Genomic DNA, 27,313 nt, shown 5'->3' with positions numbered 1-27,313 from the left:
TTATTAACATAAAATTCCCCTGTTTCATGTGCGATGTTGCATCATTTTTCAGGTCATCAATTTGACGTACCATTAACAGAAAATTATATATGTATAAATGAAATGGTATTTTCAATGGAGAAATTATTAATGGGGCAAGAAAATTTCATGTTTTGTGGGTAGACAAACAACATGTCCAATTATTGTTCCAACTTTTCTTGTACTAATAAGTAGGAGAGCATGTTGGACGGGTCAATTTCGTTCCAAGCACAATTCATGAAAATCGAAACACAGGATTCTGAAAATTGGAATGAAAAAACTTTGTTCAAAAATCGGAATCAGAAAAAAAATTCGGAATCTTCATAAATTAAAATAAGATCAAAATCGGCGCAATTCAAAACTTTTATCTCATAATTCTACCGCAGACGTGTATAAATCTATACATATTTTACACACAATATTTATGTAATAATATGTGTAAATTAAAGATGAAAAACAACACCATAGAATTTAGTAAGAGGAGCACTTTGCCACTATAGAACTATGAAATGAGTACACTATTTTAATGTTGGTACTTTTGCAGGCTTCAATACAATTATAGATATATATAGGCACGTTTTATTTGGAAATAAAGAATATACTTTTTTGTAGGCTATGGCACGATACAAACATAATTGACACTTTCAGACAATGCTTCAATTTTCAAGTACTTTGGTCTTTTTAAATCACCCCCTCAGGTAAAGTTTATTTATCGAAAACCCCCTCAATTTTTCTATAATTACATCTACCCTTTGGAATTTATAGATTTATTACATTAACACCCTTTATAGGGGTGGATGCAAGAAAATTACAAATTGTAGGGGGCTAGATGTAATTTCTCAAAATAGTTTTTTTTTCTTGTAATTACACTTTACTTTAGGGGAATGCTTGTAATTTACCCATATTTTATGGTCGACCGTTGATTTTGCAACCAGTCCACTGTGTTATTTTTGGGTGGATAATATCATTTGAAGTTTGACACTACAATTTACATCTAGCCATTATAACTAAACTAAAGAAAATAAATTAAATTTGGGTAAATTACAACCACCCCGTGAGGTATGATCAATTTACAAAAAAACCCCTCTTGTTTGAATAATTACATCTACCCCTTAACTATGATTTTTTCTTACACCTCCACCCTTATAGTATCAAATTCAACATAATCATCTAGATTTTGTGGAATGTGGTCTAGTTTGTACTCATTTTTTTTGTAAAAATACAGTTTCTGATGCATCACAATCTGATATTTACAAGCCAAAAAACACATATTATGATCATCTTGCTTCAAAATGTGGAGTTCAAATGGGATAAAATGGGTACAAAAGTAATGATATTCCATATAATTCCAAAGATTCCACTGAATTTGAAACCGCAAGAATGGACGTGTAAGAAGATTTATAGTTGAGGGGTGGTTGTAATTACCCAAACAAGATGAGAGTTTTCATAATTTAATCATACCTCAGGGATGATTGTAATTTACCCATTAATTTTTTTTGTAATCGTATGTTAGCTTCGTCGCCACACCGTTACTTCTTCTTCTTCTTTCTTTTTTCTAATTAATTTTTTTAATAACTATTTGTAGAAAAATGACCACTATATATGCTAATATAACATGTCACGAAATTATTATTCATAATATATTGATAAAATGATCACTTTAATTCCATCAAGTGGTGCCACCAACCATGCACGAGGTACCACAACGGTTGCTCTTCATCATTGCCTTTGCACTAGATCCTGTCGGTTGTAACTTGTAACTTGTACGTATCTAAACTCTGTTCAAAACGTGCTTATTTCATTTTATACAAAATAATAATAAAAATATCTAATTCCTATTTTATTGTCTAATATTTTTATTCCAAAATATATTAGACAATTTGCAAAGAGAAGGTGATCGATACTATTTGCCACATTTGAACTTTTAGGATATGGTTTTAATCATTGAAGCATGTTTTAATTTAGGTAGTGAAAATAGTTTCCTTTTTTATGGCAACAATTCAATAGTGAAGCTTTCCCACTTATTCCGCGATTTGTTAATTAGAGCATCTTCAATGGAGTACGTAAAATGAGTTTCTATATCATGTTTTAGAGACTCTATTTGAGATCGACTTTCACGTCATAATCTTTATATGAATAAAATATGTAGTGAGGAAACTGAGTCTCTCTGATGATGTTAATTACTTAAATCACATGGGATAGTGTGGTAAATGAGTTGAGAGAGCAAAGTTGATCAGTAGTTCGCCAATTAGATGGTCCTGAGGTCCCTGCGAAATAAACACACGTGAACTAAGATGGGTTGATCCGGCGGAAACCCCTCCGACGCTCAAGTCAGATGTACGGATCGTGGAGATGGTAGAGAGAATATGTGCTCTAGAATACTTGTGAATAATAGAACGTACCTTAACAAATGTTTAAAAACTTCTATTTATATGTCGTTATTGGGTTGTGTTTACTTTATTGGGCTCAAGCCTTATTTTAAAGGTGTTTGGGCTTGGATTGTGTTTACTTTGTTGGGCTCAAGTCTTATTTTAAAGATGTTTGAGCTTGGGTTGTGTTTACTTTGTTGGGCACAAACCTTATTTTAAAGGTGTTTGAGCTTTCGTGTAGCGAACCCAATTATTAGATAAATTGTGGGCCCATTGGATTGACCCAATTAGGTAAATCATTCTCTATTCTACAGTCTCAGAAAATAATCTCAAATTTAGGAAAAAGGTTTATAGACTTGGGCAAATTACAGCCACCCTGGAGGTAAAATCAAATTATGACAACACAAAACCCCTCTTGCTTACATAATTACAATCACCCATTGAGATTAGGTCAAATTACGAATTAAAAAAACGCATGGTTTACATATTACAACCACCCCCAACTATGCATTGTTTTATGAAAAAGCCTTTCAGTTGGTAGCTTTACATAAGGGTGTTTATCTGGTCGGTAAACCACGAGCCGAACGAAATATTTCCTTTTCTTTTTTTTTTTAATTCACGAGTTAACCCGCTTGAGTCGCCCGGGTCAACACGGCAGGTCACGGGTTTTGAAATGGGTAACCTGTAACCGCTTATCGGTGTAGTGTTCATTTATGGGTCTGGGTTGTGGGTTAGTCAATCGGCCGGGTTCGGGCTCTTCAGATAGATGGGCTTGGCCCGCTAGTAATTGCATAAAGAAATAGTAGCATGGGCCTCCATCCAGCAAATATTTTTTATTTATTTAAAATAAAATGGCACTTTCTCTCTCATAGATTGAATAAAGGAGGCTAATTCAGTAAATTAAAGAAATCTTCAAATTTCAATAGGAAAAAAATTAAACAAACGAATTCAAATAAAAAGTGCTCCCGATAAAATGACTGATATAAAAATTTCAAAATATTCCTATTTATATTCTGTAAATTGCAACTCAACCACTAAATTAGCAATAATTAGTTAATAATTAACTTAAAGGGATCCGAGATTGCAAATACGGATTTCAGACAACTCATGTGCGAAAACGTTGTTACCACTTGTTATATTTATCGGAATATAAATATTCCTATAAATATAATTCTCAAATTGAACTAAAAATGTAAATCACATTATACTTAGAGCAACTCCAATGGGAGATATCAAAATGGAGCATTAAATATTCATTTGATACTTGATATAATACTTTGATACTTCTTGAAAAAAAAATCACTCCAACCACAAGTATCAAATAGATTATCAAATTTTAAATATATGAATAATTATATTTTTAAATGCCACGTGTCAAATAGTGATAGGTTAATTGGGTGGTTATATTTTTGATACCTTATTTTCCAGGAATTATTTTTGCACCTCCGGGTGGTTGAGTATCAAAATAATTCTCCATTTAATGCCTCCATTGGAGGAGGATTTTTTAATTTTAGAGCATCAAAGTGGTAGTTTTTTAGTTTGATACCTCATTTAATGCTTCCATTGGAGTTGCTCTTATACTGACTATGTGTGACGAAATAAATCTAAAATATTCTTAAAGTAAATATTTAATCAGTGACACCCTAATTTCAACAATATAAAAAAAATGTTATTTAAGAGTGACAACATTTTGTACGCTGTCACTAATTAATTGCTTAATCTACAAAGATATATTATTCAATGGGCTAGTTTATAAATTGTGATTACATATAAATATTCAACGATGCATTAAATGTAGGGAAAATTATGGTCATTCCTGAGTTACGGGTAAATTACGAAAACCCCTTTATGTTTGAATAACTACAACCACCTCCACAACTATGTATTATCTTATTAAAATACCCCTCAAGAGGTAAATTTGGAGATTTTAAATTTCGGTATAACAACATTTCATACCATTTATCGAACTGAATATACAATTTGATTCGGTAAATAACCGAATATCATAATTTTATTTATATATATTTAAAATGGGAGGTGGATGGTTGTAATTACCCTAACAAGAGATGTTCTTTTTTAATTTGGTTATCCCTCATGTGTGGTAATTTGCCCGTGCATGTATTTCACTCAATGTACTTGTTTAGAATTAGAGTTTTCCGTGCAGTTAAGTCAAATCAAGATTGTTAATAGTTAATCCCACGAGTTGAACATGACCGAATTGCACGGCTAATTATTAGGGACATAAATGTAAATGTTGGCAAAATATTAAATGACAAACATCAGGCTATAATCTTTACACATGCACCCCCAACAAAATAAAAAATTAATTAAAAAAATAAATTCACAGGAAATTTACACTCCACAAAGAAAGGTAAAAAAGAAAAAAAAAAAAGTACAATACTACCCCTTATTAGCTCCTCTTACTGAAAAGCCCTCTATTCCATTTCCACCCCCCTCAATTTATTTATTTATTCCCAAAATAATAAATAAATTATAAAAAAAAACTTAAAAAAAAAAAACTAGCACAATTGTAATAATCTTACAGAACCACCGTTATATTTTTTTAACTGTGTTTCAAATATTTTTTACCGCCACCACCCCACCACCCACCACCACCACATCTGACTGCCAACTGCCAGCCCGTTTTACTGACCCACTTATCTCCTCCGCCCCACCTCTGACAGCATCTTCAAATTCCACCCCCGTTTTCTCAGCCCCCACTTGCCCCCATTTTTAAAACCCTCTCTCTCTCTCTCTCTCTCTCTCTCTCTCTCTCTCTCTCTCTCTCTCTCTCTCTCTCTCTCTCTCTCTCTCTCTCTCTCTCTCTCTCTCTCTCTCTCTCTCTCTCCACTACTCCGCCGTGTTTGCCACCGAAGATGGCTGCTGCTTGTTCACCATTATCTCATAACCGCCGCCGGCACCACCACCTTCGTCTTCTTCCTCCTCCTCCTCCTCGTCATCTTCTTCCTCGTGTTCGTTGTTTTCACTTCCGTCTTGATCATGCCCATGCATTATCAATACAGAATCATGCTTTTCCAGTTGCTGTTGAGAGAGAGGCCATTGCTGTTCGGGCCGGGCCATTATAGGCATCATCGGGCTTTCGGGTTCGAAAGACGACGGGCCATGATTATTATTACCACTACTACTATGATTCGCCCTCTCTTTATATATAGCCTCGAGCTGGTGAAAGTATGGGCACGTCTTCGAATCTTCGGGCCTCCTCTTGTTGCTCTCCTTCACTTTCTTGAAATACTTATTTATATTCTCCCACTTCTCCTTGCATCTCTTCGAGCTCCTCTTGTACCCTATCTTCCCCATCTCCGCCGATATCTCCTCCCAAAGCGGGCCCTTCGGCCCGTTTTCCATGTACTTTAAGTCCAACCTCGTTCGCAGATTGATCAGAGCTTCCACTTCTGCTTTCGGCCATCTCGACGCGCTCCCTCCACCACTCGGTATAACCGCCACTTCAAGCGGGCCCGCTTGCTCCGTCGGCACTACGACGAGCGGGCCTGCTTGTTGTACCGGCGCCGCCACCGCCGCTGGCGGCGGCGGCGGCATAGCCGGAGGTTGCTGCCGCCGCGGAGGAGGTTGTTGCGGTGGCGGCGGGTTATTTTCCGGAGGGGCTCGGTCGTCTGAGTGAGTTGCCTTCTGGAGGAAGGCGATCACCGCCGCGTCCTTGGCGGCGGAGATGGACCGCTCGTGGAGGAGGAGTTCGTGCTCGCGGTTGATCCTGGCAGTTTCTTGAACCCTCCAAGCCTCGTCCCTCGCCATTCGGTCCCTCTCGCGCTTTTCCAACGCCTCCAAGAATTTCTTCTGAAGTTCCTCTTGCTTGTGGACGACATCTTTCATTAGCCTCTCGAAGTAATCCTTCCATTTCCTCTTTTTACCCCTCCGCCTTTGTATTATATCCTCGTCGGACGAAGTGGATGAAGAAGAAGACGTCGAATTCAACAGCTGGCCGGTGGGTACGTTGTTGTAAGGATGCGACGAGGGTTGAAAGTTGCTTTGTGGATGTTGTAGCGGTGGTGGTAATTGAGATAGCATTGGCTGAAATGAAGAAGGATTATTTATTGGGGTTTTTTGTGTGTTATTAGGGTGGACTATACTCAAAGGGGTTGGACTAATCGACGGCATTGGTACGATATTCGGAGTTCCGTTCGCCGGAGCCGCCACTGCCATGGCGGCGGGAGGCTGAGGACGTGGCGGTGGAGGTGGAGGGGTGAATGATATCGAATTGGGAGGGGTGTTTTCGAGAGCTTCTAATTGGTCGAAGAAACGGTAGCTTTTGCCGTCGGGTTTCGTCGATCGGCCGTCTTTTGTTCGTTTATGGTACTTGTACACGTTTTCGAACTTCTCTTTGCATTTCTTCGGGTGTCGTTGGAATCCGAGCTCCGCCATTTTCCTGATAAAATAAAGAAACAAACACACTCCATTTGTTTTTCTGATTTGATAATACAGCTCTTTGTATTAATTAACTAATTAATTCAATAAGACTAATGTTTAGTATTACTAATGGTGATTGATGAATGAACATTCAAATTTCAACACATAAAATAAAGGCATGAAATTAACTGCACTGATTCAACAACAATTAAAATAAAAAATAACAAAAATAACTCAAAGCGGTGGGAAAAGCCAAATCATGAAGTGTTCAAACAAAACATTTTACAATTTTTTTTTATAAATTAAATAAATAAAAAATAAATAAAAATTACTTATGGTCCCAAAAACATATTCAAGTGTGAAGAACTTTTCTTTTTCTGGAAAAGATATTTCTGTAATTTCTAGACAAATCGGGAAACTGAGATGAATTCAGGTTGAAAGAAATAAGAATTTCATCATTGTATTCGTACATCTTTTCCTTTTTATTTAAATTTAATTTCGTTTGGCTAAAATTAGCAACAAAGTGACAAAAACAAACAATAACTGAAGGGCGAAAGCCCGGAACATAAATTATATTCCTCGAAAAAGCTGCTCAATTTTTAATAAAAAAAAAAAGCAACAATTCAATGAAATTACGATCCTTTTTTTTTGTTTTGTTTTGTTTTTTTCTGCAGAAAATTGAAGAAATTGTTCATTTGTGAAATCATCTCCGCCAGCTATATACACACCTCTACTGTGTGTAACTGTGTTTTTTCAGAAATTTAATAATAAAATAAATTGAATTACCTGGAAACTTCATCCCATAATGGACCTTTAAGACTCGCATCTCTAAAAGCAACATCCATATCAGATCGAATTTTCAGCAAAGCCAATGTTTCCTGCCTCGGCCACCGGTTTCCGCCGCCTCCGCCGCCGCCGCCACTTCTCTCACTATCTTCAATAGCACCGCCTGGAACCGAGCTGGAGCCGCTGCCACCGCTAGCGCCGCCGCTCTCGTGTGCTTCCACCGCCTCCGCAGCGGCGGCGCCGCCTGAAACGCCGAGCATCATGTGTGGAGAGTACTGGTCCTTCCAGCTAGCAGCACCTCTCTTTTGCTCTGGCAGCAATTACCAGATCAGAATAAAATAAATAAATAAATAAATTTTATATATATATATATAACAAAAAAAAGGAAAAAAGGATGGGGTGAATTATGTGGGTTTTATGAAGATAGGGAAGGTGCTGTGGTGAATTTATTTAATTTTTATTTCGGTGGGGATCTGTCTGTCAATCTCACACTTCTTTAAATATATTTATTTTTTTAATTTAAATAATTGCTGTTATTTTTCATTTTCCTTTTCAGCTCAGGAATCTTTCTCTCTCTACCCCCTCTCTCTCTCTCTCTCTCTCTCTCTCTCTCTCTCTCTCTCTCTAGTAATTAAGAAAAGTTTCATTTCCTATTTTTATATATAGAGCTATCACCTTGAAATTAGGGTAAAAAAATTAAAAATTCTCTATCTACAACATGCACACACACACACAATGTGTATTTGTGAAAATTGCAATTTTGGTCCTCTGTATTAATTTATTGAATATATAAACCCATAAAATTGTCATATTTCAATTGTATGCACAATAATTTTGCAAATTCAAAAATTTCGGGCTTATTCGCTTGAATTTCATTCTCAAACTCCATTTGTAAACCCGTCTTTTACGAGATCAAAATTTATTAGGACAAGTTAAATTTGTTGGGCAAATTACGGCCACCCATGAGTTATAGTCAAATTACGAAAACCCCCCTTCTGTTTGGGTAATTACAGTCACCCCCTCAATTATGTATTATCTTACAAAAATACCCTTTCAAAGGTAAATTTAGGGATGTTAAATCGGTAAAAACCAAACCGAAATTTCGGTATGCCAACATTTCATACCGTCTACAGAACTGAATATACAATTTGGTTTGGTAAATAACCGAACTACATAAATTTTAAGTACAAATATTTAAAAGGAGGGGTGACTGTAATTATACCCAAATAAGAGGATTTTTTCGTAATTTTACCATACATCAGGGGGTGACCGTAATTTGCCCTAAATTTGTTTGTAAGTCATAAAACTAAAAATACCAGTGAAATAGGAACAAAAAACTAATTTTTTTAATAAAGTTATTGCATGTAAACATGAAATATGACAACTTAAAGGACTAATTTTCTAAATAAACCGATATAAAGGACTAATATTATAATATCCGATATATTAGAAGCGTAGCATGTCTCGTGTATGTGTATGTATAGGTGTATGTATTTTTATTAGAGTAAATAAATAAATGTATTTATTTAGGGGGGTGGGGGTGGGGGGTGGCATATGGCGACGATGGTGATAATAAATTGGTATTTGTATGTGCAGCTAAATATAGTTAAATGCCGGCCCATGTAGGTCACCTTTGCTTTTCTGGGCGTTTTGGATTTCAGTGGCTATCTTCTTCGGCTCAAACTCTGTGGTTCTTTTTTTTTCTTACTCAAATGACCGAATTGCCCCTCGAGTGACCATTGACCTTTTCTAATCATCGATGTTTTATTATTATTATTATTATTTTTTATTTTTCTAATCAATCATCGGATCATTGATTAGGGATATGCTTTTGCAAACGGGATTCTCAGTGTCGTTTGACCAAAATACCCCTACCATATAAAAAAATCGATAAGTACCACTGTAAATAAATAGTTAAAGGTAAAATAAGAGTGAATAAATTGATGTAGTGAAAAGAGTTTTAATTCGAGTTTGTGATACCTGGTTTGTTCGGCGTAATTTGGACCTCTAATTGTTACGACTTATGAAGAGGGGATTTGATTTTTTTTTTTTTATAGTAATTAATTGTAGCTTGGAAAATGTCATTTTTAAGGGTGGGATCCATGAGTGAATTAAACTAATTAGATGTAGGCCATATTATTAGGCAAAGACATTTATGAATAGAAGTAAATTGTGGCCAATTTCTGTTAGGTTGCAACCTACCCTAATAAATGGTATATATGGAGTATTTCATCTCATTATATTTCATCATTAGAAAATTCTCAAGAATTAGCCCCTTAATTAATTATGTACTTAATTATCTATATATTGGTCTTGTAGATGTAAAATACTACATGTAATTTTTTATTTTTTTTATTTACTCACAATCACACACACATAAACTTTTTGTAAATTAGTATTGATCTATATAGTTAGAATATATAATCCGATGAAGCTAAGTTCACCGGAGTACTATATGTACATGTTAAATTTTGATTTTTGTTTCCATATTGTATGTGCAATTACATTTATATCTCTATAAATTAATACAGTTGAGATCAACAAAATTCTATTTATTTAAGGACATATTTTGAACACGTCGTCCTTGAGTAGGGATCGGAAAAAAAATTTATTTAAACAATATTATTAATTTATCGAAATAGAATGTGTATGTAATATATTTCTACTTTCTCTTTCCAGGTAATTACTCTACAATACTTGTTTAATCTTTGATGTTGTCTACTTTCTCTTTAGTGGCTACCATGTTATTCTTTTAGAAATAGGAAGTATGATGTGTTTTCTATTTTTTAATTTAAAGTAAAATAAACAACCAACCATATAAGTGCATTGAGAGTAAACATTCGTTCTCGTGCACTAACTCAGATTATAAGAGAAATGCATGTAAACCATATTGGACTAACTTAAAAGCATAATCGGCCACTCGTAATATTTTTATTGCATTTGGCCCCTCGTACGTAGGATCTTAGCTCCACTAACGGTGGAATAATACAAATTTAACTAAACTCAGTATATGAAATAGGGTAAATTACAACCACCCCTGAGGTATGGCCGAATTACAAAACCTCCCTATTGTTTGAGTAATTACAACCACCCCTCAACTATAAATCTTCTTACACGTCCACCCTTGCAGTTTCAAATTTAGTGGAATCTTCGAAATTATATAGAATATTATCATTTTTACCCGTTTTATCCTGTTCGAACTCTACATTTTGAAGCAAGATGATCATAATATGTGTTTTTTGGCTTGTATATATCAGATTCTGGTGCATCAGAAATTGGATTTTGACACAAAACAAGTACAAACTAGAGCACACATTTCACGAAATCTAGATGATTATGTTGAATTTAACACCATAAGGATGGAGGTGTAAGAAAAAATCATAGTTGAGGAGTAGATATAATTATCCAAATAAGATGAGTTTTTTTTGTAAATTGATCATACCTCAGGGGTGGTTGTAATTTACTTCATCTATAATTATCGTATTAACGGAATTATTGAATGCATATTGCATAGGATATGATGAACATCTTGTCACCAAAATACAATTATAAAATGTATTTAACGGTATTATTGAGTGCATAAGTTCAAACTTCGAATAATTTGATCATTATATATATTATTATTATATTCAAATTGTCAACAATGACAAACTTATCCACCCCACCCCAAAAAAAATTAAGTAAAATGAAAACTACCTTAGAAGTGGACCATCATAATCCCACAAATAATGAAAAACGATGGACCCATTAATTAATAAGCCATTAAATGCAAAAAAAAAAATAAAAAAAAAATTACGTATTATAATACAGTTTACAAATAAATTTGAAAGTTGAAACCGTATGCATTCACCGAGCAAACCTCGTTTTCATACAATTATCTGCAAATTACACAATTGAACTGGATAAGTTATGTGCGATGAGCTCGACCTAGAAAGCATATTAATAAGGGGGTAAATATCGAACTATTCTTACTCCATCAACTAAGTAACTTGTAAACATATTTTTACAATCCTATGTCATCAAGGGTATATTGGTCAAGAGAAAAATGAAGTTGTAAAGGCAAGAAGAAGGGTATTTTAGTAAAAGGAGAAGAGGTTGAGGGGTGGAGAAGTAAGGTAGGTAAACATCAAAGGCGCAATTGGCACCGCTGATATTTGTCTACATTTTGAGGTTAATTGTACGTAATTTATTATGAGAACATGACTACTCACATCTACCTATTTTTTCTCTCTCTAAATTGATTGATTAATCATTTAATCTATATTTTATATAAATAAATAATTCATTGTGTGGAATAGTATATTCAACCACCGTATAAATTACTTGTTAATATCTTATTTTTTATTTTTTTGGTATATTTACTTTTTCCAATGCATGATGCATCTAATACTTTGCTTTCTTGAACAGTCAAAATACATATATATAATTTTCTTTTTGCCGCCACAAATTTTTTTTTCTTTTTTTTTTTTTTCAAATTTGAAATATATTACTAAGATATTTAAATTCAAAATTAAGAATATAGGTGTTGATATTGAATGCTCCAGAAAATAGTGGTACAGTACATGATAATGTGGTACCCCCCTTTTACTATTATAATGTAGAGATCATGGCTGTAAAAATGTTGATCCCAAAAAAAAAAATATTTAATTCAAATAATTACAGGGGCCAATTGGGTTTTATTTAATTCTCGTCAGATAGATTCTTGCAATAAATAAACATTTTTTATTTAGATTTATAATTATAGAATTCTGATTTCTTAACACAAATTATGCCAGCTGGTATGATTTGCTTTCTTAGACAAAGGTGAATAAAAAACTACGATTAATTACTAATCAACCCGATATGCCCACGCCGAAAGGCTCACGTCAATAAGTTCATAGAGACACACAAATCAAGTTTAAATTAACTAAATATACAAGTTTAACTTGGCTGAAGCCCAAACTGACCATGATTTAAATAGTTAGGCGCAAGTCGCCTCAAGCGGTTCAGGTCCATGAAATTATATGTCTATATATAAATAACCGGAAACTTCACAGTCAAATGTACATAATTCATAACTCCCGAGCAGTCTTTTGAATTCTCTAAATTCTTCTATCATACAAAGTTGACTTGAGCGTCAGAGGGTTTTTGCCGGGACCAATCCCGACGCCCTAACGACTTTTTGTGATGCAGATAGTGCCCACGAGAGGGATTAAGAAGTGCGAGGGAAGAATTGTAAAACGTGACGTGGAACCGTACCACATCACAAACCGATTTCATTTTACTAGGGTAAATTACAAAACTTTCTTGAACTTAGGTTAAATTATGAAAAATACCCCCACCTATTCGTAATTATGAAAATCCCCCCAGCGTTTATTTCCGTCTTACACCGACTCTTTACAATGTGATTTTTTTATGGAATACTTTTTATACAGGAGAATATTTCTCAAATACCGATTCTACTCCTACAAACATAGAAGATATTGAAGGTAGCTATGCACAAATGTTTAAAAATGCCTATGTATGCTATCATGGTTTATACTAGCAATCGAGAAAGTGTTGTGACATTGCAATGTCATGTTGCAGATAATGAGGTTCTTGTAGAAGGTATTTAAGAGATTGTTCTTAGAGGTAGAATCGACATTTTTCGGAAAAATTCCTGAAATAAAAAGAATCCGTGAGAAATCACGCAATAAGGAGGTCGGTGCAAGACATAAACAAATTTTGGGGGATTTTGATAATTACGGATAGATTGGTGGCATGTTTCGTAATTTAACCTAAGTTCGAGGAGGTTTTCATAATTAACCCATTATTTTATTTTACTAGATTTGAAATAAATAAGTGCCGTGAGTTGGATTACGATGGAACGTCAACATCCGTAATTTGACAATAATTCATTATTCCGGGATTGTAAATTGGAATATCTTCTCTAAGTAATTTAATTATTTAATTTTCTTGACTATTTGATTAATTATGTTTTGTGGCTATATAATCGAATTTCAAAAACCCAATATCAGAAGTGCAATAATCTTTTTAATTCCGCATAATAAAATAGTGGGCACTTTTATAAAAAAAAAAAACATGCTTAAATTACTACACCCACTCCTCTCCTTTTCAAAATTACATTTCTGTCACCAAAAATAGGTAGAAAGTATCTAAACATGCCACATGCAAATTATTGGAAATTGGCTAAATATTTATTGTTATACATGTTTGATATTTCTTGTATGTCAATATGCTTACACGTGTAAGTAAAGTTACTTTATTTTTATTCTAGTAATTATAAAAAGGTAATTAAATCATTATTTAAAGTGATCTCATCAATTAGTTAACAAGCATCCATGTTTTAAATTACTTGTCGCTTCGAATAAATTCTTTTTTGTTTTACATAGAATGTAAGTTACCGATTTTCCAATATATATATGTTCCTTTTTTCATATTGGGACTTATTACTTCTAAATTCCTCACAAGTAGTGGAAAACGTATTTAATTTTTGGAAGGGTAATTTGGTAATATCACATACCTTAGTAAAAAAATCAAAATAAGTTACATATACACAAAGGATTAATTAATGAACATGGTAGGCATGTGATTATAGACATAAATCATGTGGTATCCATGTGGAAATAACCTTTTTTTCCGATTTATCTGGCATTAGCCAATTATTATTACCACCCACCAAAAGTGGGATTATTGTATTTTTCAAGTATATATTTTTATTATTTAACTGTTTTTTGGGATATATTTCCTCTTTTTCTTTTTTTTTTTTTTTACATTTTTTTATTTTTTACATCATAATTCGTACATGCAGAAAAAAAATATTCTTTGTCACTTTACATGATAACATAATAATATAACAAATATAATAATAATATGGATCTTTCAATTAATATTAACTTATATGATATTTCTTGTTAATGAACTTTTGTTTAATTACCTAATCATGAATACATTAAAATTGCGAAAAAAAATCTACAATTAATATAATAATAATAATAAATAAATAAATAAAAAGATTGCATCCGACTGCTAAATTAAATATATTGATATACAAGATTGATCAAATATATATAATGCACGTAACTAATTAAGGATATCCAGAAGAAAATAAATGATTACAAGTGTGTGTGTGTGTGTGGATATAGAGAAATAAACAACGTTAATTCGGAGTAATTAATGAAAAAAGCAACAGTAATCTGCATGTGGAGATGACCTAATTGCGCACTGATGAAAAAAGGAGAGATTACAATTTAGATGAAACATATATGTATGAGTGATAAAGATTTTGCTAATCAAGTAATTAGTAGTAATTAATAATAATAATAATTAATTAATTAATTAATACGAAAAACATGGGCATGTGAACGTGCATGCAGCCAAAACCCATCATGTAATCCACATGCAAACTGTGTAACCGTTACAGCCAGCTAGGGTTTTTATGATATATATATTTATATATATGTATATGTATATTAGCTTAGGTTGGAAATTAAATACAGCTAGGCAACTTCATTCATTCATTCATTCATTCATTACCTACTCTATTTAATTAGCTGCTTAATTAGATTAGTTTTGAAAGATTAATATTACTTAAACCAAAAGCAACTTGTATTTATGCTGTGTGAATATCTAATTGTTAACAAGTATGAAGCAAAAGCTTTGTCAGTGTATCGAAACACGCTATCTTAACTGTAACAAAGGATACGACACTTTTAACCGCAAACGAGAACCGGAATGAAAAACTTGTTCTGAAATTGGATTTTTTCATATCGGAACTTATTGGAATCGAATTTTTTTTAAAAAAAAATCGAAAGTTAGAATCTATTATGTGTTCCAATTATTTCGATACAAACCGAATGAAAAACAGTTCCGAAAGCGAGAATTTTGATCAGATCGAGTGAAACTCGGAAAATGTTCCAATTGACACGTGTGTGTGTAAAAAAGGAGGAAAATAAAGAGCATGAATTCAGAAAGTGAGGGCACATCATCTGAAAAAGAAGCAAAGTATAAAGAGAAAAGGAATGGAGCAACTCTTTTGAAGTATAATAATAGGGCAAATTACGGAGACCCCTAAGGTATGGTCAAATTGCGAAAAAAAAACCTTTTTTGTTTGGTAATTACAACCACCCCTCCTTTTAAATATTTTTACATAAATTTTATGTAATTCGGTTATTTATCGAACTTAATCGTAAACTCAGTTCGGTAAACGGTATGAAATGTTGGCGTACCGAAATTTCGGTTCGGTTTTACAGATTTAACATCCCTTAAATTTACCTCTGCAGGGGTATTTTCGTAAGATAATACATAGTTTAGGGGGTGGCTGTAATTACCCAAATAGGAGGAGGATTTTCGTAATTTGACCATAACTCAGGGCTGGCCGTAATTTGCCCTATAATAATACTACGAATAATAATAATGATAAATAAAAATGAGGGGGGATTACAACAACCTCCTAAGATAAAGTGTAATTACAAAAACCCCCTTCTTTTTTGAAAAACTACATCCAACCCCATGTAATTTGTAAATTTCTTACATCCATCCTCTACAAAATGATGTTTACCTAGAAAATCTACAAATTACAGCGAAGTGAATGTAATTATGAAACAATAAATGGTTTTTTTTACATGGAGTGATTGTAATTTACCCTAAAACTAGAAAATAAAAATAATGGGGGTCCATTAAAAAAAGATTAGTGCTTGTAAAAAGGTGATTGTGTTTAGGGCCCCTATGGACCAAATTGAAGCACTCTAAAAAGCCCAAAATCAGCACTCTTTGTAAAATCGATGCTCAGATTCCATATGCCACCAAATTACAGCCCACCAACTGTTGTCTGAGAGAGAGAGAGAGAGAGAGAGAGAGAGAGAGAGAGAGAGATTGGTTTGATGTCTATTTCACAATATGTATATATGTATCTAATTAACTTTGTTACATTCATATGTCACATTTGGTGGTCCGAGTCACATATGGATAAGCTTTTCTGCTTTCCCAACAATTTATTATTATTATTCACAGAATTGCAATAAATAACCCAAAAGAGCTCTAAAGTCATTTGTAACTTTTTTAACAGATTAAATTTAACTTTTTCAGAAAAAGTGATTTATCTGCAACAATAATACATTACAGTGTATCAGCCAACCACAATCCCCTAAAATAATTATAAATTAATAAAAAAAAACATCGTTATCACAACATAATATGCAGTTTTTAGGATAATACCCAATTTGTTCAATCTTATATGTAACTAAATATAGAAAGTCTTGCACACTGATATGATTCAGACAACCCAAAATACCCTTTTCTATACACTTTCTTGTAGTGTAATATAATGATTTTTTTCTTGCATTAAACAATTCTAATTTAAATACATAAAACGATATTTATAAATTTGGCAATTATTAAGAATTTCTGTAAACCTGGGAAACATACTACAAACTACTTACACCCTGTAAGAATCAAGAATCGAAACATAGAAGAGAACACATAAAGCCTGTAAGAATCAAGAATCGAAACATCGAAGACAATACGGGAAAACACAAATTCGTAAAAATGAAGCCTTTAGGTTATAAATAACGAAAGCGAGTTTTACAACCGTAAATCGACAGAAAATCCATTCTAGCATGCGATTTCTAAAATAGCTATATTCTAAAATGCTATAAACGAATGCGAAATTAATTGTTGTCGATAATACCCATTTCTTTCCGCCTTAGCTCCAAAGCCATTCGTTCGTTCTCTAATTTCATCCGCTCGATTTCCATTTTCATCATCTCCAATTCTCGATCTTGTTTTCTGCAAAACCTCTGCCATTTAAATCTCTCTTTCTCCAGTTCCAAAGTCTGCACTTGTATATGTAGCCTTTTTTCTTCTAATTGAACATTCCTACGACTCATCCACTGCTTTCGTAACGTACTAGCATTCGCATCTTCGTTCGGCGCTTGATTTTCATCGAACGTTTTATTGCAATCTAGCGAATTCAAAGAATCTTTCACACCCAAATCTTCAAGATTCTCCTCGCAATGCTTGACCCGTTTACCCGGCCCGCGACCCGGATCCAGATCCACGACCCGATTCTCGTCCGACCCGTCAAGATCATCAAACTCATTGCCATCACAGTCATCTTTAGGCAAAAGGGCTAACTTTAAAGAACGCTGCAAATCCGAATCGTGAGGCAAATGCAACCTATTCCCGTTATGGTAAGAACACATCTCCTCGTAATGCAAATGCTTCGAGCTCAAAATCTTTCTAACTTCCTCTTTGTTTTTTTCCGATATTCGGTCCATCACATCTAAAAGCTCCGGATTTTCAACAACTTCGCAAGAAGTGCCCCTCCCTAGAATCTCATTCAGCCTCTTGTACCTTTTATTGAGGTCGTTGAATTTATCCTCACACTGTTGAGGCGAGACGAGGTGACCCCTTTCGGCCATGGCTTTCGAAACCGACTTCCATTTACCCTTCTTCTGCAAGTTCGATAAGTTCCTTCTAGAATGTTCCGAAGAAGCTTCCTCGCTTATATAAGAGACGGCTGTGATTAGAAGCCTCACCATTGTATCGGTCCATTTCACACGCTGCCATGGTGAAGCAGAAGATTTCTTGCCTTTTCTCTCTTCTATAACGCTCGGCTCGTCTTCTTCGCTTGCGGATTTGCCGTAAACGCTCTGGTCGAAATCTTGAGTGCTTCGAATCGTGAGCGGGAAATTCTCGTGAATCGTGTGGTGGGCTATTGAGGAAGATTGTCTACGGTTAGGGTTGTGGAGATGGAAATCGAAACCTCCGTAGGAAGGGTTGCCACGCATAGTACTTGGCGACGATAAATCGCCTTCCATTTTTCGCTGTAAACGCGATTTTACGTTCGATCAAACGAAGAAATGCAATCCAACTTGCCGATTAATACCTATAAATCCATGTTTAATTTCTCCAAATCGAAAACCAAATTACCCTAAAATCCTAAATCGACAGAGGAAGTAACCCTAACTGCAAAAGGGCAACAAAATTAAAATTAGTATTCTGCTCCTACTTTTGCGGAGTCTGGGAAAGAAACCCACAACCATGATTACACAATAATTAAAATTAAACAACTACCCATCAAAGAAAATTAAAAAAAGATTCGATTTTTATGAAGAACTTACGTCGAACTGATGAAACACAAATCAGGACTTCACTTTTGCAGCTGCCCAATTCAATGATTTAAAAAAAAATGAAAGATTAAATACGTTGGGATTTGAGCAGGTGAAGTGGAAGCTAAAATTAGGTCTGAAATGGGTTGGTGAGAGAGAAGCAATAATTTGTAGAATTGAAGATCTGAAAAAATGCACGAATTTCCTACAGACAAAGCCAAGGGTCTTTCTTCAACAACGACGCAGTTGTCTAATTCGGCCAATTCGATGCCACCAGGTGGGTTCTCTCAACTCCCACTCATCACATGCCACGTGTCTATTTAAAACCCCTTTGTTTTTTCTTTTTTTTTTTCAAAAAAGTAAACCAAATATTAGGAATTGAAAATCGGCGACCCCAATTGAGAGCTGTGTGGAAACCCTAAGCAGAAGAAATCTGATTCGTCGAATTGGGGAACACGAAGCTCAGAAGAATTGATAATGGGGAGTGAAGAGGAAAGCGCGGTGAAGGAACCGTTGGATCTCATTCGTCTCAGCCTCGACGAGCGTATCTACGTCAAACTCCGCCATGACCGAGAGCTCCGTGGCAAGCTTCATGTCTGTTCATCTCTCTCTCTCTCTCTCTCTCTCTCTCTCTCTCTCTCTCAATTGTGTTTGAGATATTTTTTATTTGTAATTGGGGTGAAATAATTAGGGTTTGGCAAAGTTTTGTTCATTGGCTTAGTTGAACTAACATTCATTGGGATTCATTGAATTCCTGTTAGGGCTATTAGGGTTTCCCGTTTATTTATTTTTCTCAGTGATTTTTTCCACTCAATTTAAGAACTGTCCTGCTGGAATTTGTTTTGTCAGTAATAAGTCACTGAACTTTTAACAATTGAAGTTTGTTTACGAGTTATTTTGTCGATGGAACCGATCGTTTCATTTTAACTTGGCGATTTCAGCCGAGCAAGTTACTTAAAAACGCAACTCAATGTCACTAATAATCATAGACCTACTTGAACTTTGCTTACGTGTCTGAAAGATCAAACTAGTGATTCGTGTTCAAATTTCAGTTGATATTTTCCGACACAGAATTTCGAAGAATCGATGAAGTTGTTATGTCATATAGGTTGAAACAAAGTTCGACTAGGTTTAGAAGCTCTGATTTGTCTGAATAGATGAAATTTGATTGTCCAGTAGTACGCCAGATGTTGTATATGCATACAGTATATAATATACACATGTGTGCGTAATGAACAAAGTCCGAGTAGAATTATTCTCTCTAATGTTTGTTCATTTACGCTTTCTTTACCCGTTTGAATGTTTTAATAGTTGACTACCCTGTTACAGATTGTCATTTTTGGACTTAATATTTCATTTTTTGTACGTGAATTTGCAGGCGTACGATCAGCATCTAAATATGATTCTGGGTGATGTCGAAGAAATTATTACAACCGTGGAGATTGACGATGAGACTTACGAAGAAATTGTCAGGGTACGCTGTTACGTTTCTCTTATGGCTTTATTCGTTTCACCTGCATTCATGTAATAAAGTAGGCTCACTATATAATGACTGCGTTTCTGGTAAAAAAGATACTTTGAGCTTCATTTGCATTCAACGTTGGATTGATCGAATATAAGCTAATGTTCAAAGTAAGCCTAAAAGAAATAAAAAATAAAAAAAATAACTTCGATTTTTTGTTGTAACTTATAAGTTATTTTTTTATTGCAGACAACAAAGCGTACGGTGCCGTTTCTATTTGTCAGAGGAGATGGTGTTATTTTGGTTTCACCTCCACTAAGAACAGCTTAAACGCATAGAGGATCAAGAATCGTTTTCTTTTCTTTTCTTTTTCTTCTAGCACTTAATCGAAGTGTGTAATTTCGTAATTCTGTATTCTCCCTATTTTCTTGTGTACACAATTACGAGTGTGAGTTTAGTTTTATAATCGGAATGTATTTTCTAAGGAATCGCTTTCTTCTATTACCCAACGGGAACTAATTGTGGACTTCGATAGTTAATTCATAACTATTTTCTTGTCTGAAAATATATTGCGCCGATTCTCGTTGCTAAGTCCGATCTTATCATTAACAGCGACAGTTTTGAACAAAAATATTATTCATTTACTATTTAAATTGAGATCCAGATAATCGTAATCAGTATGAATTGGATTTCGACTAGGGTTACTAGCTATTGTGCGGAACTAGTCGAACGAAACTAGATGTTTTATTCCAAGGTGTGGTTAGTATGGAAGTACAGAGCAACTGATTAGAATAATTATTCATCTTAATGATCTAATTTACAATTTTACATTGCTTAATTATTTTGTAATTACAGTAATTAATAATTCGCTAAATTTATAAGATAATACACATTCGAAAATTTTAAGAAGCCTCATATAATATATAAATTAATAATTCATAAAAACAATACTTTAATTACATGGTACAATGCATATTTTATAGATCTATGAAGGTTTAATAAAATATAATTTAATTGTCGTTTGTTTCTTGTTGAAGCTCACATTACTATCAATTTCGTGTCTCACTTTTATTAACATGGTTAGAATTTATAGTGTAGCGCATAACTCAACATGAAATTGTTCAATACAATTGCTGCTTTAAAAGCTTTCATTCGTTAAACGGGCTCTATAGTGCAACGAACTAATGGTACAATGAATAATATACACGTAAAAAAATTAACAAAAAACGTATTTACTGAAAATAATAATAAAAATAATTTCATAAATTAATAAATTATTAATTAATGTATAAATTAATAATTATTAATTTGTCGATAAGTTAATAGTTGGCTAAATTAATGAAATTTTAATGGTCCCAACTGTATTAATTTATAGAGGTTTAACTGTATACGTAATTAAATATTTTATGCGCTTCTTTGAAAAACTTATATCATTTGGGCCTTTTTTAGTTGTATTTTATTGGGCTTTTTCAGGTTAGTACAGCTTATGCTCGGGTCGGGTTTGAGATTGACCCGGCCCAGTACATGCTCATAAATCGGTATAAAATCCAATTACACCCCAGAAAAACAGACAAAATCAAATAAGCAGTTTGGACAAGAATTTCGAAAGACAGTTGATTACTGTTTATAAGATTGTTAGCTTGGTTTACCGCGTAATGCATGGATTAGTAGTCAGTACTCGTTAATTTAATCCCAAAACAGCTAGTTTTTCACCCATCAGATCAACTGCATGTTACCTGTTTGATAAAATGCCCAGCAGAGCATCGTTTGCGTTTGTTTAATCACCGGAGATGATCGAGGTGAGCTAAATCTAACTTCCTACATTACTTGTTTTAATTTGGATCATTTGGCCTCGATTCTGTGTTTTGTCACTCTGTTTATTTTAAAACTCTGATAATCTCTTTTGGTTCGATGATAGCTTCAAAACTCCGGCCTTGATGGGATATTTGACACACCGGAGTAAAAAATTGATTTTTGATATCAAGAAACAATGCTTCTCAGTAGCAGAATTTATTTCAGACAGAAGCTGAACATTGCCTGGTTTTGTTCTTTGATCGAAACAAAGACGAAAACGGAGACGAAAACCGAAATAGAGAGAATTGTTCGAATAATAAATGACCACCCTTTTCCAGACCAGCCACTGCATCTCACTCTTCACACTCAAATTCCCCACTCTACCCTCTCAACTTCTTTCGTTGAAAAAATCCTCGGCAACTTATTTGGTGCTCACTCAAACGGCCTCAAAGCCTACGAGCTCTTCAAATATTGCCTCAGCAGCAATCTTTACACTCCAACTTCCGATGCTTTCGAGAAAACCCTCCATATACTCACTCGTATGCGCTACTTCGACAAAGCATGGGAATTGATAAAAAGAATCAAGAAAGATCACCCCTCTTTGCTCACTCTCAAGTCAATGAGCATAATGTTATCGAGAATAGCTAAATTCCGATCCTACGAAGAAACCCTAGAAGCGTTCGAGAGGATGCAGACGAGTATATTCCCTCGGAGAAAATTCGGCACAAACGAATTTAACGTGCTTCTTCGAGCCTTTTGCACACAAAGACAAATGAAGGAAGCAAGATCCGTTTTCCAGAAAATGCACTCTCAGTACCCACCCAACACCAAAACCATGAATATTTTATTGTTGGGGTTTAAAGAATCGGGCGATATTACTTCAGTGGAGTTGTTCTATCATGAAATGGTTATACGAGGGTTTAAGCCGAACAACGTGACGTATAGTATAAGAATCGATGCTTATTGTAAAAGAGGGCATTTTGGGGATGCTTTAAGACTTTTCGAACAGATGGAAGGAGAAAATTGCGGGCCCACATTAGAAACAATAACCACGTTAATTCACGGCGCTGGACTGGCTCGGAATATCGCAAAGGCGAAGGAATTATTCGAGGAAATTTCTAGAAGATCGCTGAACACAGATACCGGTGCTTATAACGCCCTGTTGAGCGCTTACATCAGATCGAAGGATGTGACGTCAGCATCAGCTTTAATGGCGGAGATGGAAACGAGAAAAGTGGAACACGATAACGTGACGTACCATAATATGTTTATGGGATTAATGAGATCGAACGGCATTGATGGTGTTGAAGCACTTTACAGGAAGATGGTGGAGAGAGATTTTGTGCCGAAGAGTAATACGGCTGTTATGTTGATGAAGTTGTTCGGTCAAAACCGGAGGGTTGACTTGGGGCTCGATTTGTGGGGTTATTTGGTGAAGAAAGGGCAGTGCCCGCATAGCCATGCGTTGGATTTACTTGTGACGGGGCTTTGTGCGTGCGGGAGAGTCGAAGAAGCGTTTGATTGCTCGAAGCAAATGCTGGAAAGAGGGAGGCTTGTGAGTGAGAGAGTGATGCAAATGTTGGAGAGGGTTTTGGAGTTGGAGAAATTAGAAGAATTGAAGAATATGGTTAAGAGATTAAAGTTATTGTTGCCTCCTTCTAAACAGGATGTTTCTTGACTCTTAATTTTAGTTTATGTTGTCAAAATCAATGTTGGTTGGTACAAGTTACGCTTGGAAATTGGAACTAAATTTTCGATTTTCGGAACAATATTTTTCATTCCGAATTCAAGAAATTTTGTTTTTCAATTTTTTTGAGTTTTTTTGGAACAAAATCGAAATACATGACTCTGATTTCCGATCCGATTTTAGTTTTGGTAAATATTTTATAAAGTCCGATTTTTTTTCTTCTGAAAATTACATTTATAATATTAATATTATTATGTATTTTATATAGTGTGATAAAAAAAATGGAAATTTCGAGTTCCGCCAATTCCAATCGTAAGTACTCGATTTTGGATCAAGATTTTGCACTTTAATTTCCGAAATTCCAAATTTCAATTCTTCCGATTTTTTTTATTAACCGAAACTTTTCGAATTATTTTTTTTCAATTCCGAAAACTTGTCCGATTTCCACCCATAGTACAAGTACAACAACGTTATAATTTACATTTAAGTAATTTTCAATAAATTAGAAAATCTAGAAACAATAAATTCAATGACATTTCATTTCTCTTCCAAAAAAAATAGAATAAGGTGCAAAATCAGATTTAGACAATACTAGGTGCATCACCTTCCCAGTTACACAAAGCATCAGACCACCTAGTCCTTACACAATCAACCAACGGCGCGTGTTGAGCAAGTCGAACCTCCGACACTCTACTAGTACACTTGTCGCTTCCGGATTGGTCCAAATGCGGGCCATATCTATCCGCCACATCAGCCGACAATTCCTCGGATGTCCACTTAGGCGGAACCGAAACCCTCAATCTGGTCAACCTAGGTCTTTGAATCAAACTATTCTCGTTTCCAGAAGAACCAATCGATTTAGCTATCCCATTAAAATGGTAAAGATCAAACACTTTCTCTCTCATTAATCCACTCGTGCCGTAATCCTTCATTCCACCCAAACTATTGTCCAAATCCAAAAGAACCTTCCAAAATTCGCTCCATACAGCGAAACCCGTCCCACAAAGCCGCTCCGTTTTCTCGCGGGTAAGTTTAATGCCCGTTTCTTCGATCACTTGATTGAATCCTTCGATGCTTACGAAGCCACCTCCTCCACTTTCGTCTTTAGCATCGAAGGCTCTTCGGATATGTGCTTCTCTCTCTTCGAGTTCGTTTTGCTCTTGGATTTTGGAGTCGGGTGAGAATAGAACCGTGTAGTGGGATTCACTCCCCACGACCCAAATCGGAAAACACGGGTTTTTGAGATATTGACCGACTTTGCAATAATTGAGGGACTCTAATAGAGTGAGGAATCCGATCTTTACGTTTGTCGAGATGCCCTTTAAAAACATGCCGCCCCCTAAATCCATATTTCCGTCAAACACGTTAGCAACTGCACTCCCGGAAAGTAACAGGTTTACGATTTCCTAATTTTTTTGGTGATTTTATAATGTCAAACATCATTCGAATCGTCATAAATAAAACGAGAAAAAATGGAATTTGTGTGTGTGTGTGTCTATAGACCTGCGATGCATGCCCGAATGGAGCGGTGACTAACGGTTGACTTGGGTCGTCCCTATCTTCTTGAACTGTTTTCTGACAGCAGCAAATATGTAACTATGTAAGATGTTTGTTTTTAAAGAATGTATTTACAAGAAAACGGAAGTTGAAAAAAGTAGAATAAATATATATTACCAGTCCACGAGACAATAATGCGGAAATCAAGAAGAGCAATGCTCCCATGCGGCTTCTGAAAATAGGAAGCCCGTTTTCGAGCTTTTGGACGGCACTGGACAGAGAAGTGCACGTGCTAACTCTCAGAACCTTCTGCAAGTCAGAACCCGATTCAACAGAAACACTTTCAAGTGCCTTTGCAATTACCTGTGTAATAAAGTGCCAATAAATTGTGAAAAAAAAAACGAGAAAAAAAAGTCGACAAAATTCCGAAAAGAATAACATGTAATGCGTGAAACTAAAAAAAACTCACCTCATCCACCGAGACTTTCTCGGACTCCAACAAATCACAATCGAGAATATTTAACGACGCTATTACTGCTGTTTCATTTCTTCCACATAGAAAGAGTATTTCGCTCATACTCCTAACCAAAGATCTGTTTCGAAGAAGCAGAAATTACTATCAGTAATTCTAACGAGTAGTTAATCGTTCGATTTTTTAATAAATCACGGAATCTGTTCGTCAAATAAATAAACTTAAAATATTACGAATTAAATCAATGGAGAAGTTCATTTTAGTACAAAACCGACATTATGTAATGCAAATTGCAGTTTTCGAAAGAATATTTGATTGATAATTTTCTTCCGTTGGAAATGCGACAATGACTACTACTTTGATATAACTTGACGAGCAGATTTACACTATCGATCTAATAACATCTCCAAGAAATGTTCAAAAGAAAAATCCTATAGATACGATATAATCTGCACTTGCCAAATTACAAAAAATGCCATTGGCATATAGATTCGTTATCCAGATATCTCTTACTAACGTCACAAATCAAATATCGATTGAGAAATTAACACTAAGGAAAGACCAAACACAACAGCTTTAAGAAATAGTATAGAAAGATTCATGACCTCGATTTTTCTTCCTCTGAAAGAGACTGTAAAATATCTGTCACCAAACATTCATTCTCGGGCACTTTTCTCGTACCCGAATTTGACAAATTATTCGGCACGACATTATCAGATTCCTCTGGAGCAAATAGAAGATACTTGAGTACAAAAGCCTGCAATTCCCACAGATTACGTCATTATCAGAAAACATACACCGTAAAATAAAAAAACATGTACTTCATTCATTTCGACACTTACCTGTATAGCAGCCAACACGCCACACGGCCCACCTTCGTGCTGTACTAGCCCCATTGAAGTTTCTGGATCTTCACTAAACCTGCAAATGGAAGTCAATCACCACCCAAGCCAGACAAGACGATACAACGAGAATCTCGTTTTTTTATACTAGCAAACAAATCTTAACTAACTAAGATCCAATAAAGACACAAACATGTACATGCTCTTTAAAAGTAGTGCAACAAATCGATAATCCCATTAACACTCGATTCCGAAATTTTCCACCTCTTCTTTCAATTATACGAAAAATCGACAATTAATTATCAACTGTTCATACAAATTCTTACCTAATTCCCTGATTAGTCCACTGTGCAAGCACATTCCGACTAACTCCGTCACCGAAAATCATCACGAAGAGCTGATTAGCCTCCGTCAAAGATAACTCCGTCTCAGAAATTCCACTTGCTCCGTCAATTTTCTCCAAGCTCGCGCCTTCGCTTTTACCCTCATCTTCAAAACCCCTTAATTTCACATCCGCGGCCTCATTTCCGGCGCCGGAGTTGCTCCTCTCCGGCTCCGGCTCCGGCGAATCGTGATGCTGCATACTTAGTCTCAGCGCCAATTTGAAATCCTCCTCCTCTTGATCCGCCATTGGAAAAACAATCGAACTCGATCGAACAATTAGGGTTCTAACTGGATTTTCGTTGACTCGTCTATATACAATGCAGCATCTTTCTTACACACGATGTCGAATATATAAACAATATATATATGCAAAAATTAATTGAATTTAGTAAACAAATATCCCGAAATTGACAGAAAGCATGAAGAAGATTGATGTGTAGAGATATCTGATATGCAAAATCGAGAACGGTAGTATGGAATTTAAAACAGTAATAATAACGGAATATTTTCAGAGTTGACGAGGGAGTTC

The 27,313-nt window shown here is 35.0% G+C and overlaps 5 protein-coding genes across 5 annotated transcripts; 2 read left to right on the top strand and 3 right to left on the bottom strand.

Annotated features, from left to right (window-relative positions):
* Positions 1–4,700: 4,700 nt before the first annotated feature.
* Positions 4,701–7,918, bottom strand: LOC105950763 (trihelix transcription factor DF1). The gene is made up of 2 exons (XM_088815789.1): positions 7,557–7,918; positions 4,701–6,789 (listed from the first exon to the last, which is right to left on the bottom strand). Exons 1-2 carry the CDS (start codon positions 7,817–7,819, stop codon positions 5,238–5,240), a joined length of 1,815 nt encoding a protein of 604 aa, XP_088671915.1. The 5' UTR covers positions 7,820–7,918; the 3' UTR covers positions 4,701–5,237.
* Positions 7,919–17,072: 9,154 nt separating this feature from the next.
* On the bottom strand, positions 17,073–19,004 carry LOC105950807 (uncharacterized). The gene is made up of 2 exons (XM_012974173.2): positions 18,659–19,004; positions 17,073–18,503 (listed from the first exon to the last, which is right to left on the bottom strand). The coding sequence occupies exon 2, from the start codon at positions 18,353–18,355 to the stop codon at positions 17,204–17,206; it is 1,152 nt and encodes a 383-aa protein (XP_012829627.2). The 5' UTR covers positions 18,356–18,503; positions 18,659–19,004; the 3' UTR covers positions 17,073–17,203.
* Positions 19,005–19,104: 100 nt separating this feature from the next.
* On the top strand, positions 19,105–20,673 carry LOC105950676 (sm-like protein LSM3A). Its single transcript, XM_012974043.2, has 3 exons — positions 19,105–19,240; positions 20,025–20,120; positions 20,358–20,673. The coding sequence occupies exons 1-3, from the start codon at positions 19,124–19,126 to the stop codon at positions 20,436–20,438; spliced, it is 294 nt and encodes a 97-aa protein (XP_012829497.1). The 5' UTR covers positions 19,105–19,123; the 3' UTR covers positions 20,439–20,673.
* A 995-nt stretch (positions 20,674–21,668) lies between these two features.
* Positions 21,669–23,761, top strand: LOC105950822 (Tetratricopeptide repeat (TPR)-like superfamily protein). The gene is made up of 2 exons (XM_088815788.1): positions 21,669–21,907; positions 22,027–23,761. Exon 2 carries the CDS (start codon positions 22,099–22,101, stop codon positions 23,578–23,580), a length of 1,482 nt encoding a protein of 493 aa, XP_088671914.1. The 5' UTR covers positions 21,669–21,907; positions 22,027–22,098; the 3' UTR covers positions 23,581–23,761.
* A 304-nt stretch (positions 23,762–24,065) lies between these two features.
* On the bottom strand, positions 24,066–27,313 carry LOC105950787 (uncharacterized). The gene is made up of 7 exons (XM_012974153.2): positions 26,727–27,313; positions 26,401–26,479; positions 26,164–26,315; positions 25,556–25,679; positions 25,264–25,449; positions 25,093–25,164; positions 24,066–24,995 (listed from the first exon to the last, which is right to left on the bottom strand). Exons 1-7 carry the CDS (start codon positions 27,029–27,031, stop codon positions 24,171–24,173), a joined length of 1,743 nt encoding a protein of 580 aa, XP_012829607.2. The 5' UTR covers positions 27,032–27,313; the 3' UTR covers positions 24,066–24,170.

Source organism: Erythranthe guttata, chromosome 3 (genome assembly GCF_056151865.1).
Source record: "Erythranthe guttata isolate IM_541 chromosome 3, IM_541, whole genome shotgun sequence".
Classification (NCBI taxonomy): domain Eukaryota; kingdom Viridiplantae; phylum Streptophyta; class Magnoliopsida; order Lamiales; family Phrymaceae; genus Erythranthe; species Erythranthe guttata.
This window is presented reverse-complemented; position numbering and strand designations above follow the sequence as displayed.

Coding starts and splice junctions, on each gene's coding strand:
- LOC105950763 (XM_088815789.1), bottom strand. CDS start 7,819: ATGATGCTCGGCGTTTCAGGCGGCGCCGCCGCTGCGGAGGCGGTGGAA. Junction 6,790..7,556: donor TTATGGGATGAAGTTTCCAG/GTAATTCAATTT, acceptor TTATTTTATCAG/GAAAATGGCGGAGCTCGGAT.
- LOC105950807 (XM_012974173.2), bottom strand. CDS start 18,355: ATGGAAGGCGATTTATCGTCGCCAAGTACTATGCGTGGCAACCCTTCC.
- LOC105950822 (XM_088815788.1), top strand. CDS start 22,099: ATGCTTCTCAGTAGCAGAATTTATTTCAGACAGAAGCTGAACATTGCC.
- LOC105950787 (XM_012974153.2), bottom strand. CDS start 27,031: ATGGCGGATCAAGAGGAGGAGGATTTCAAATTGGCGCTGAGACTAAGT. Junction 26,480..26,726: donor TGGACTAATCAGGGAATTAG/GTAAGAATTTGT, acceptor TTCCATTTGCAG/GTTTAGTGAAGATCCAGAAA. Junction 25,450..25,555: donor AGAAAGTCTCGGTGGATGAG/GTGAGTTTTTTT, acceptor TTTATTACACAG/GTAATTGCAAAGGCACTTGA.
- LOC105950676 (XM_012974043.2), top strand. CDS start 19,124: ATGGGGAGTGAAGAGGAAAGCGCGGTGAAGGAACCGTTGGATCTCATT. Junction 19,241..20,024: donor AGCTCCGTGGCAAGCTTCAT/GTCTGTTCATCT, acceptor GTGAATTTGCAG/GCGTACGATCAGCATCTAAA. Junction 20,121..20,357: donor CTTACGAAGAAATTGTCAGG/GTACGCTGTTAC, acceptor TTTTTATTGCAG/ACAACAAAGCGTACGGTGCC.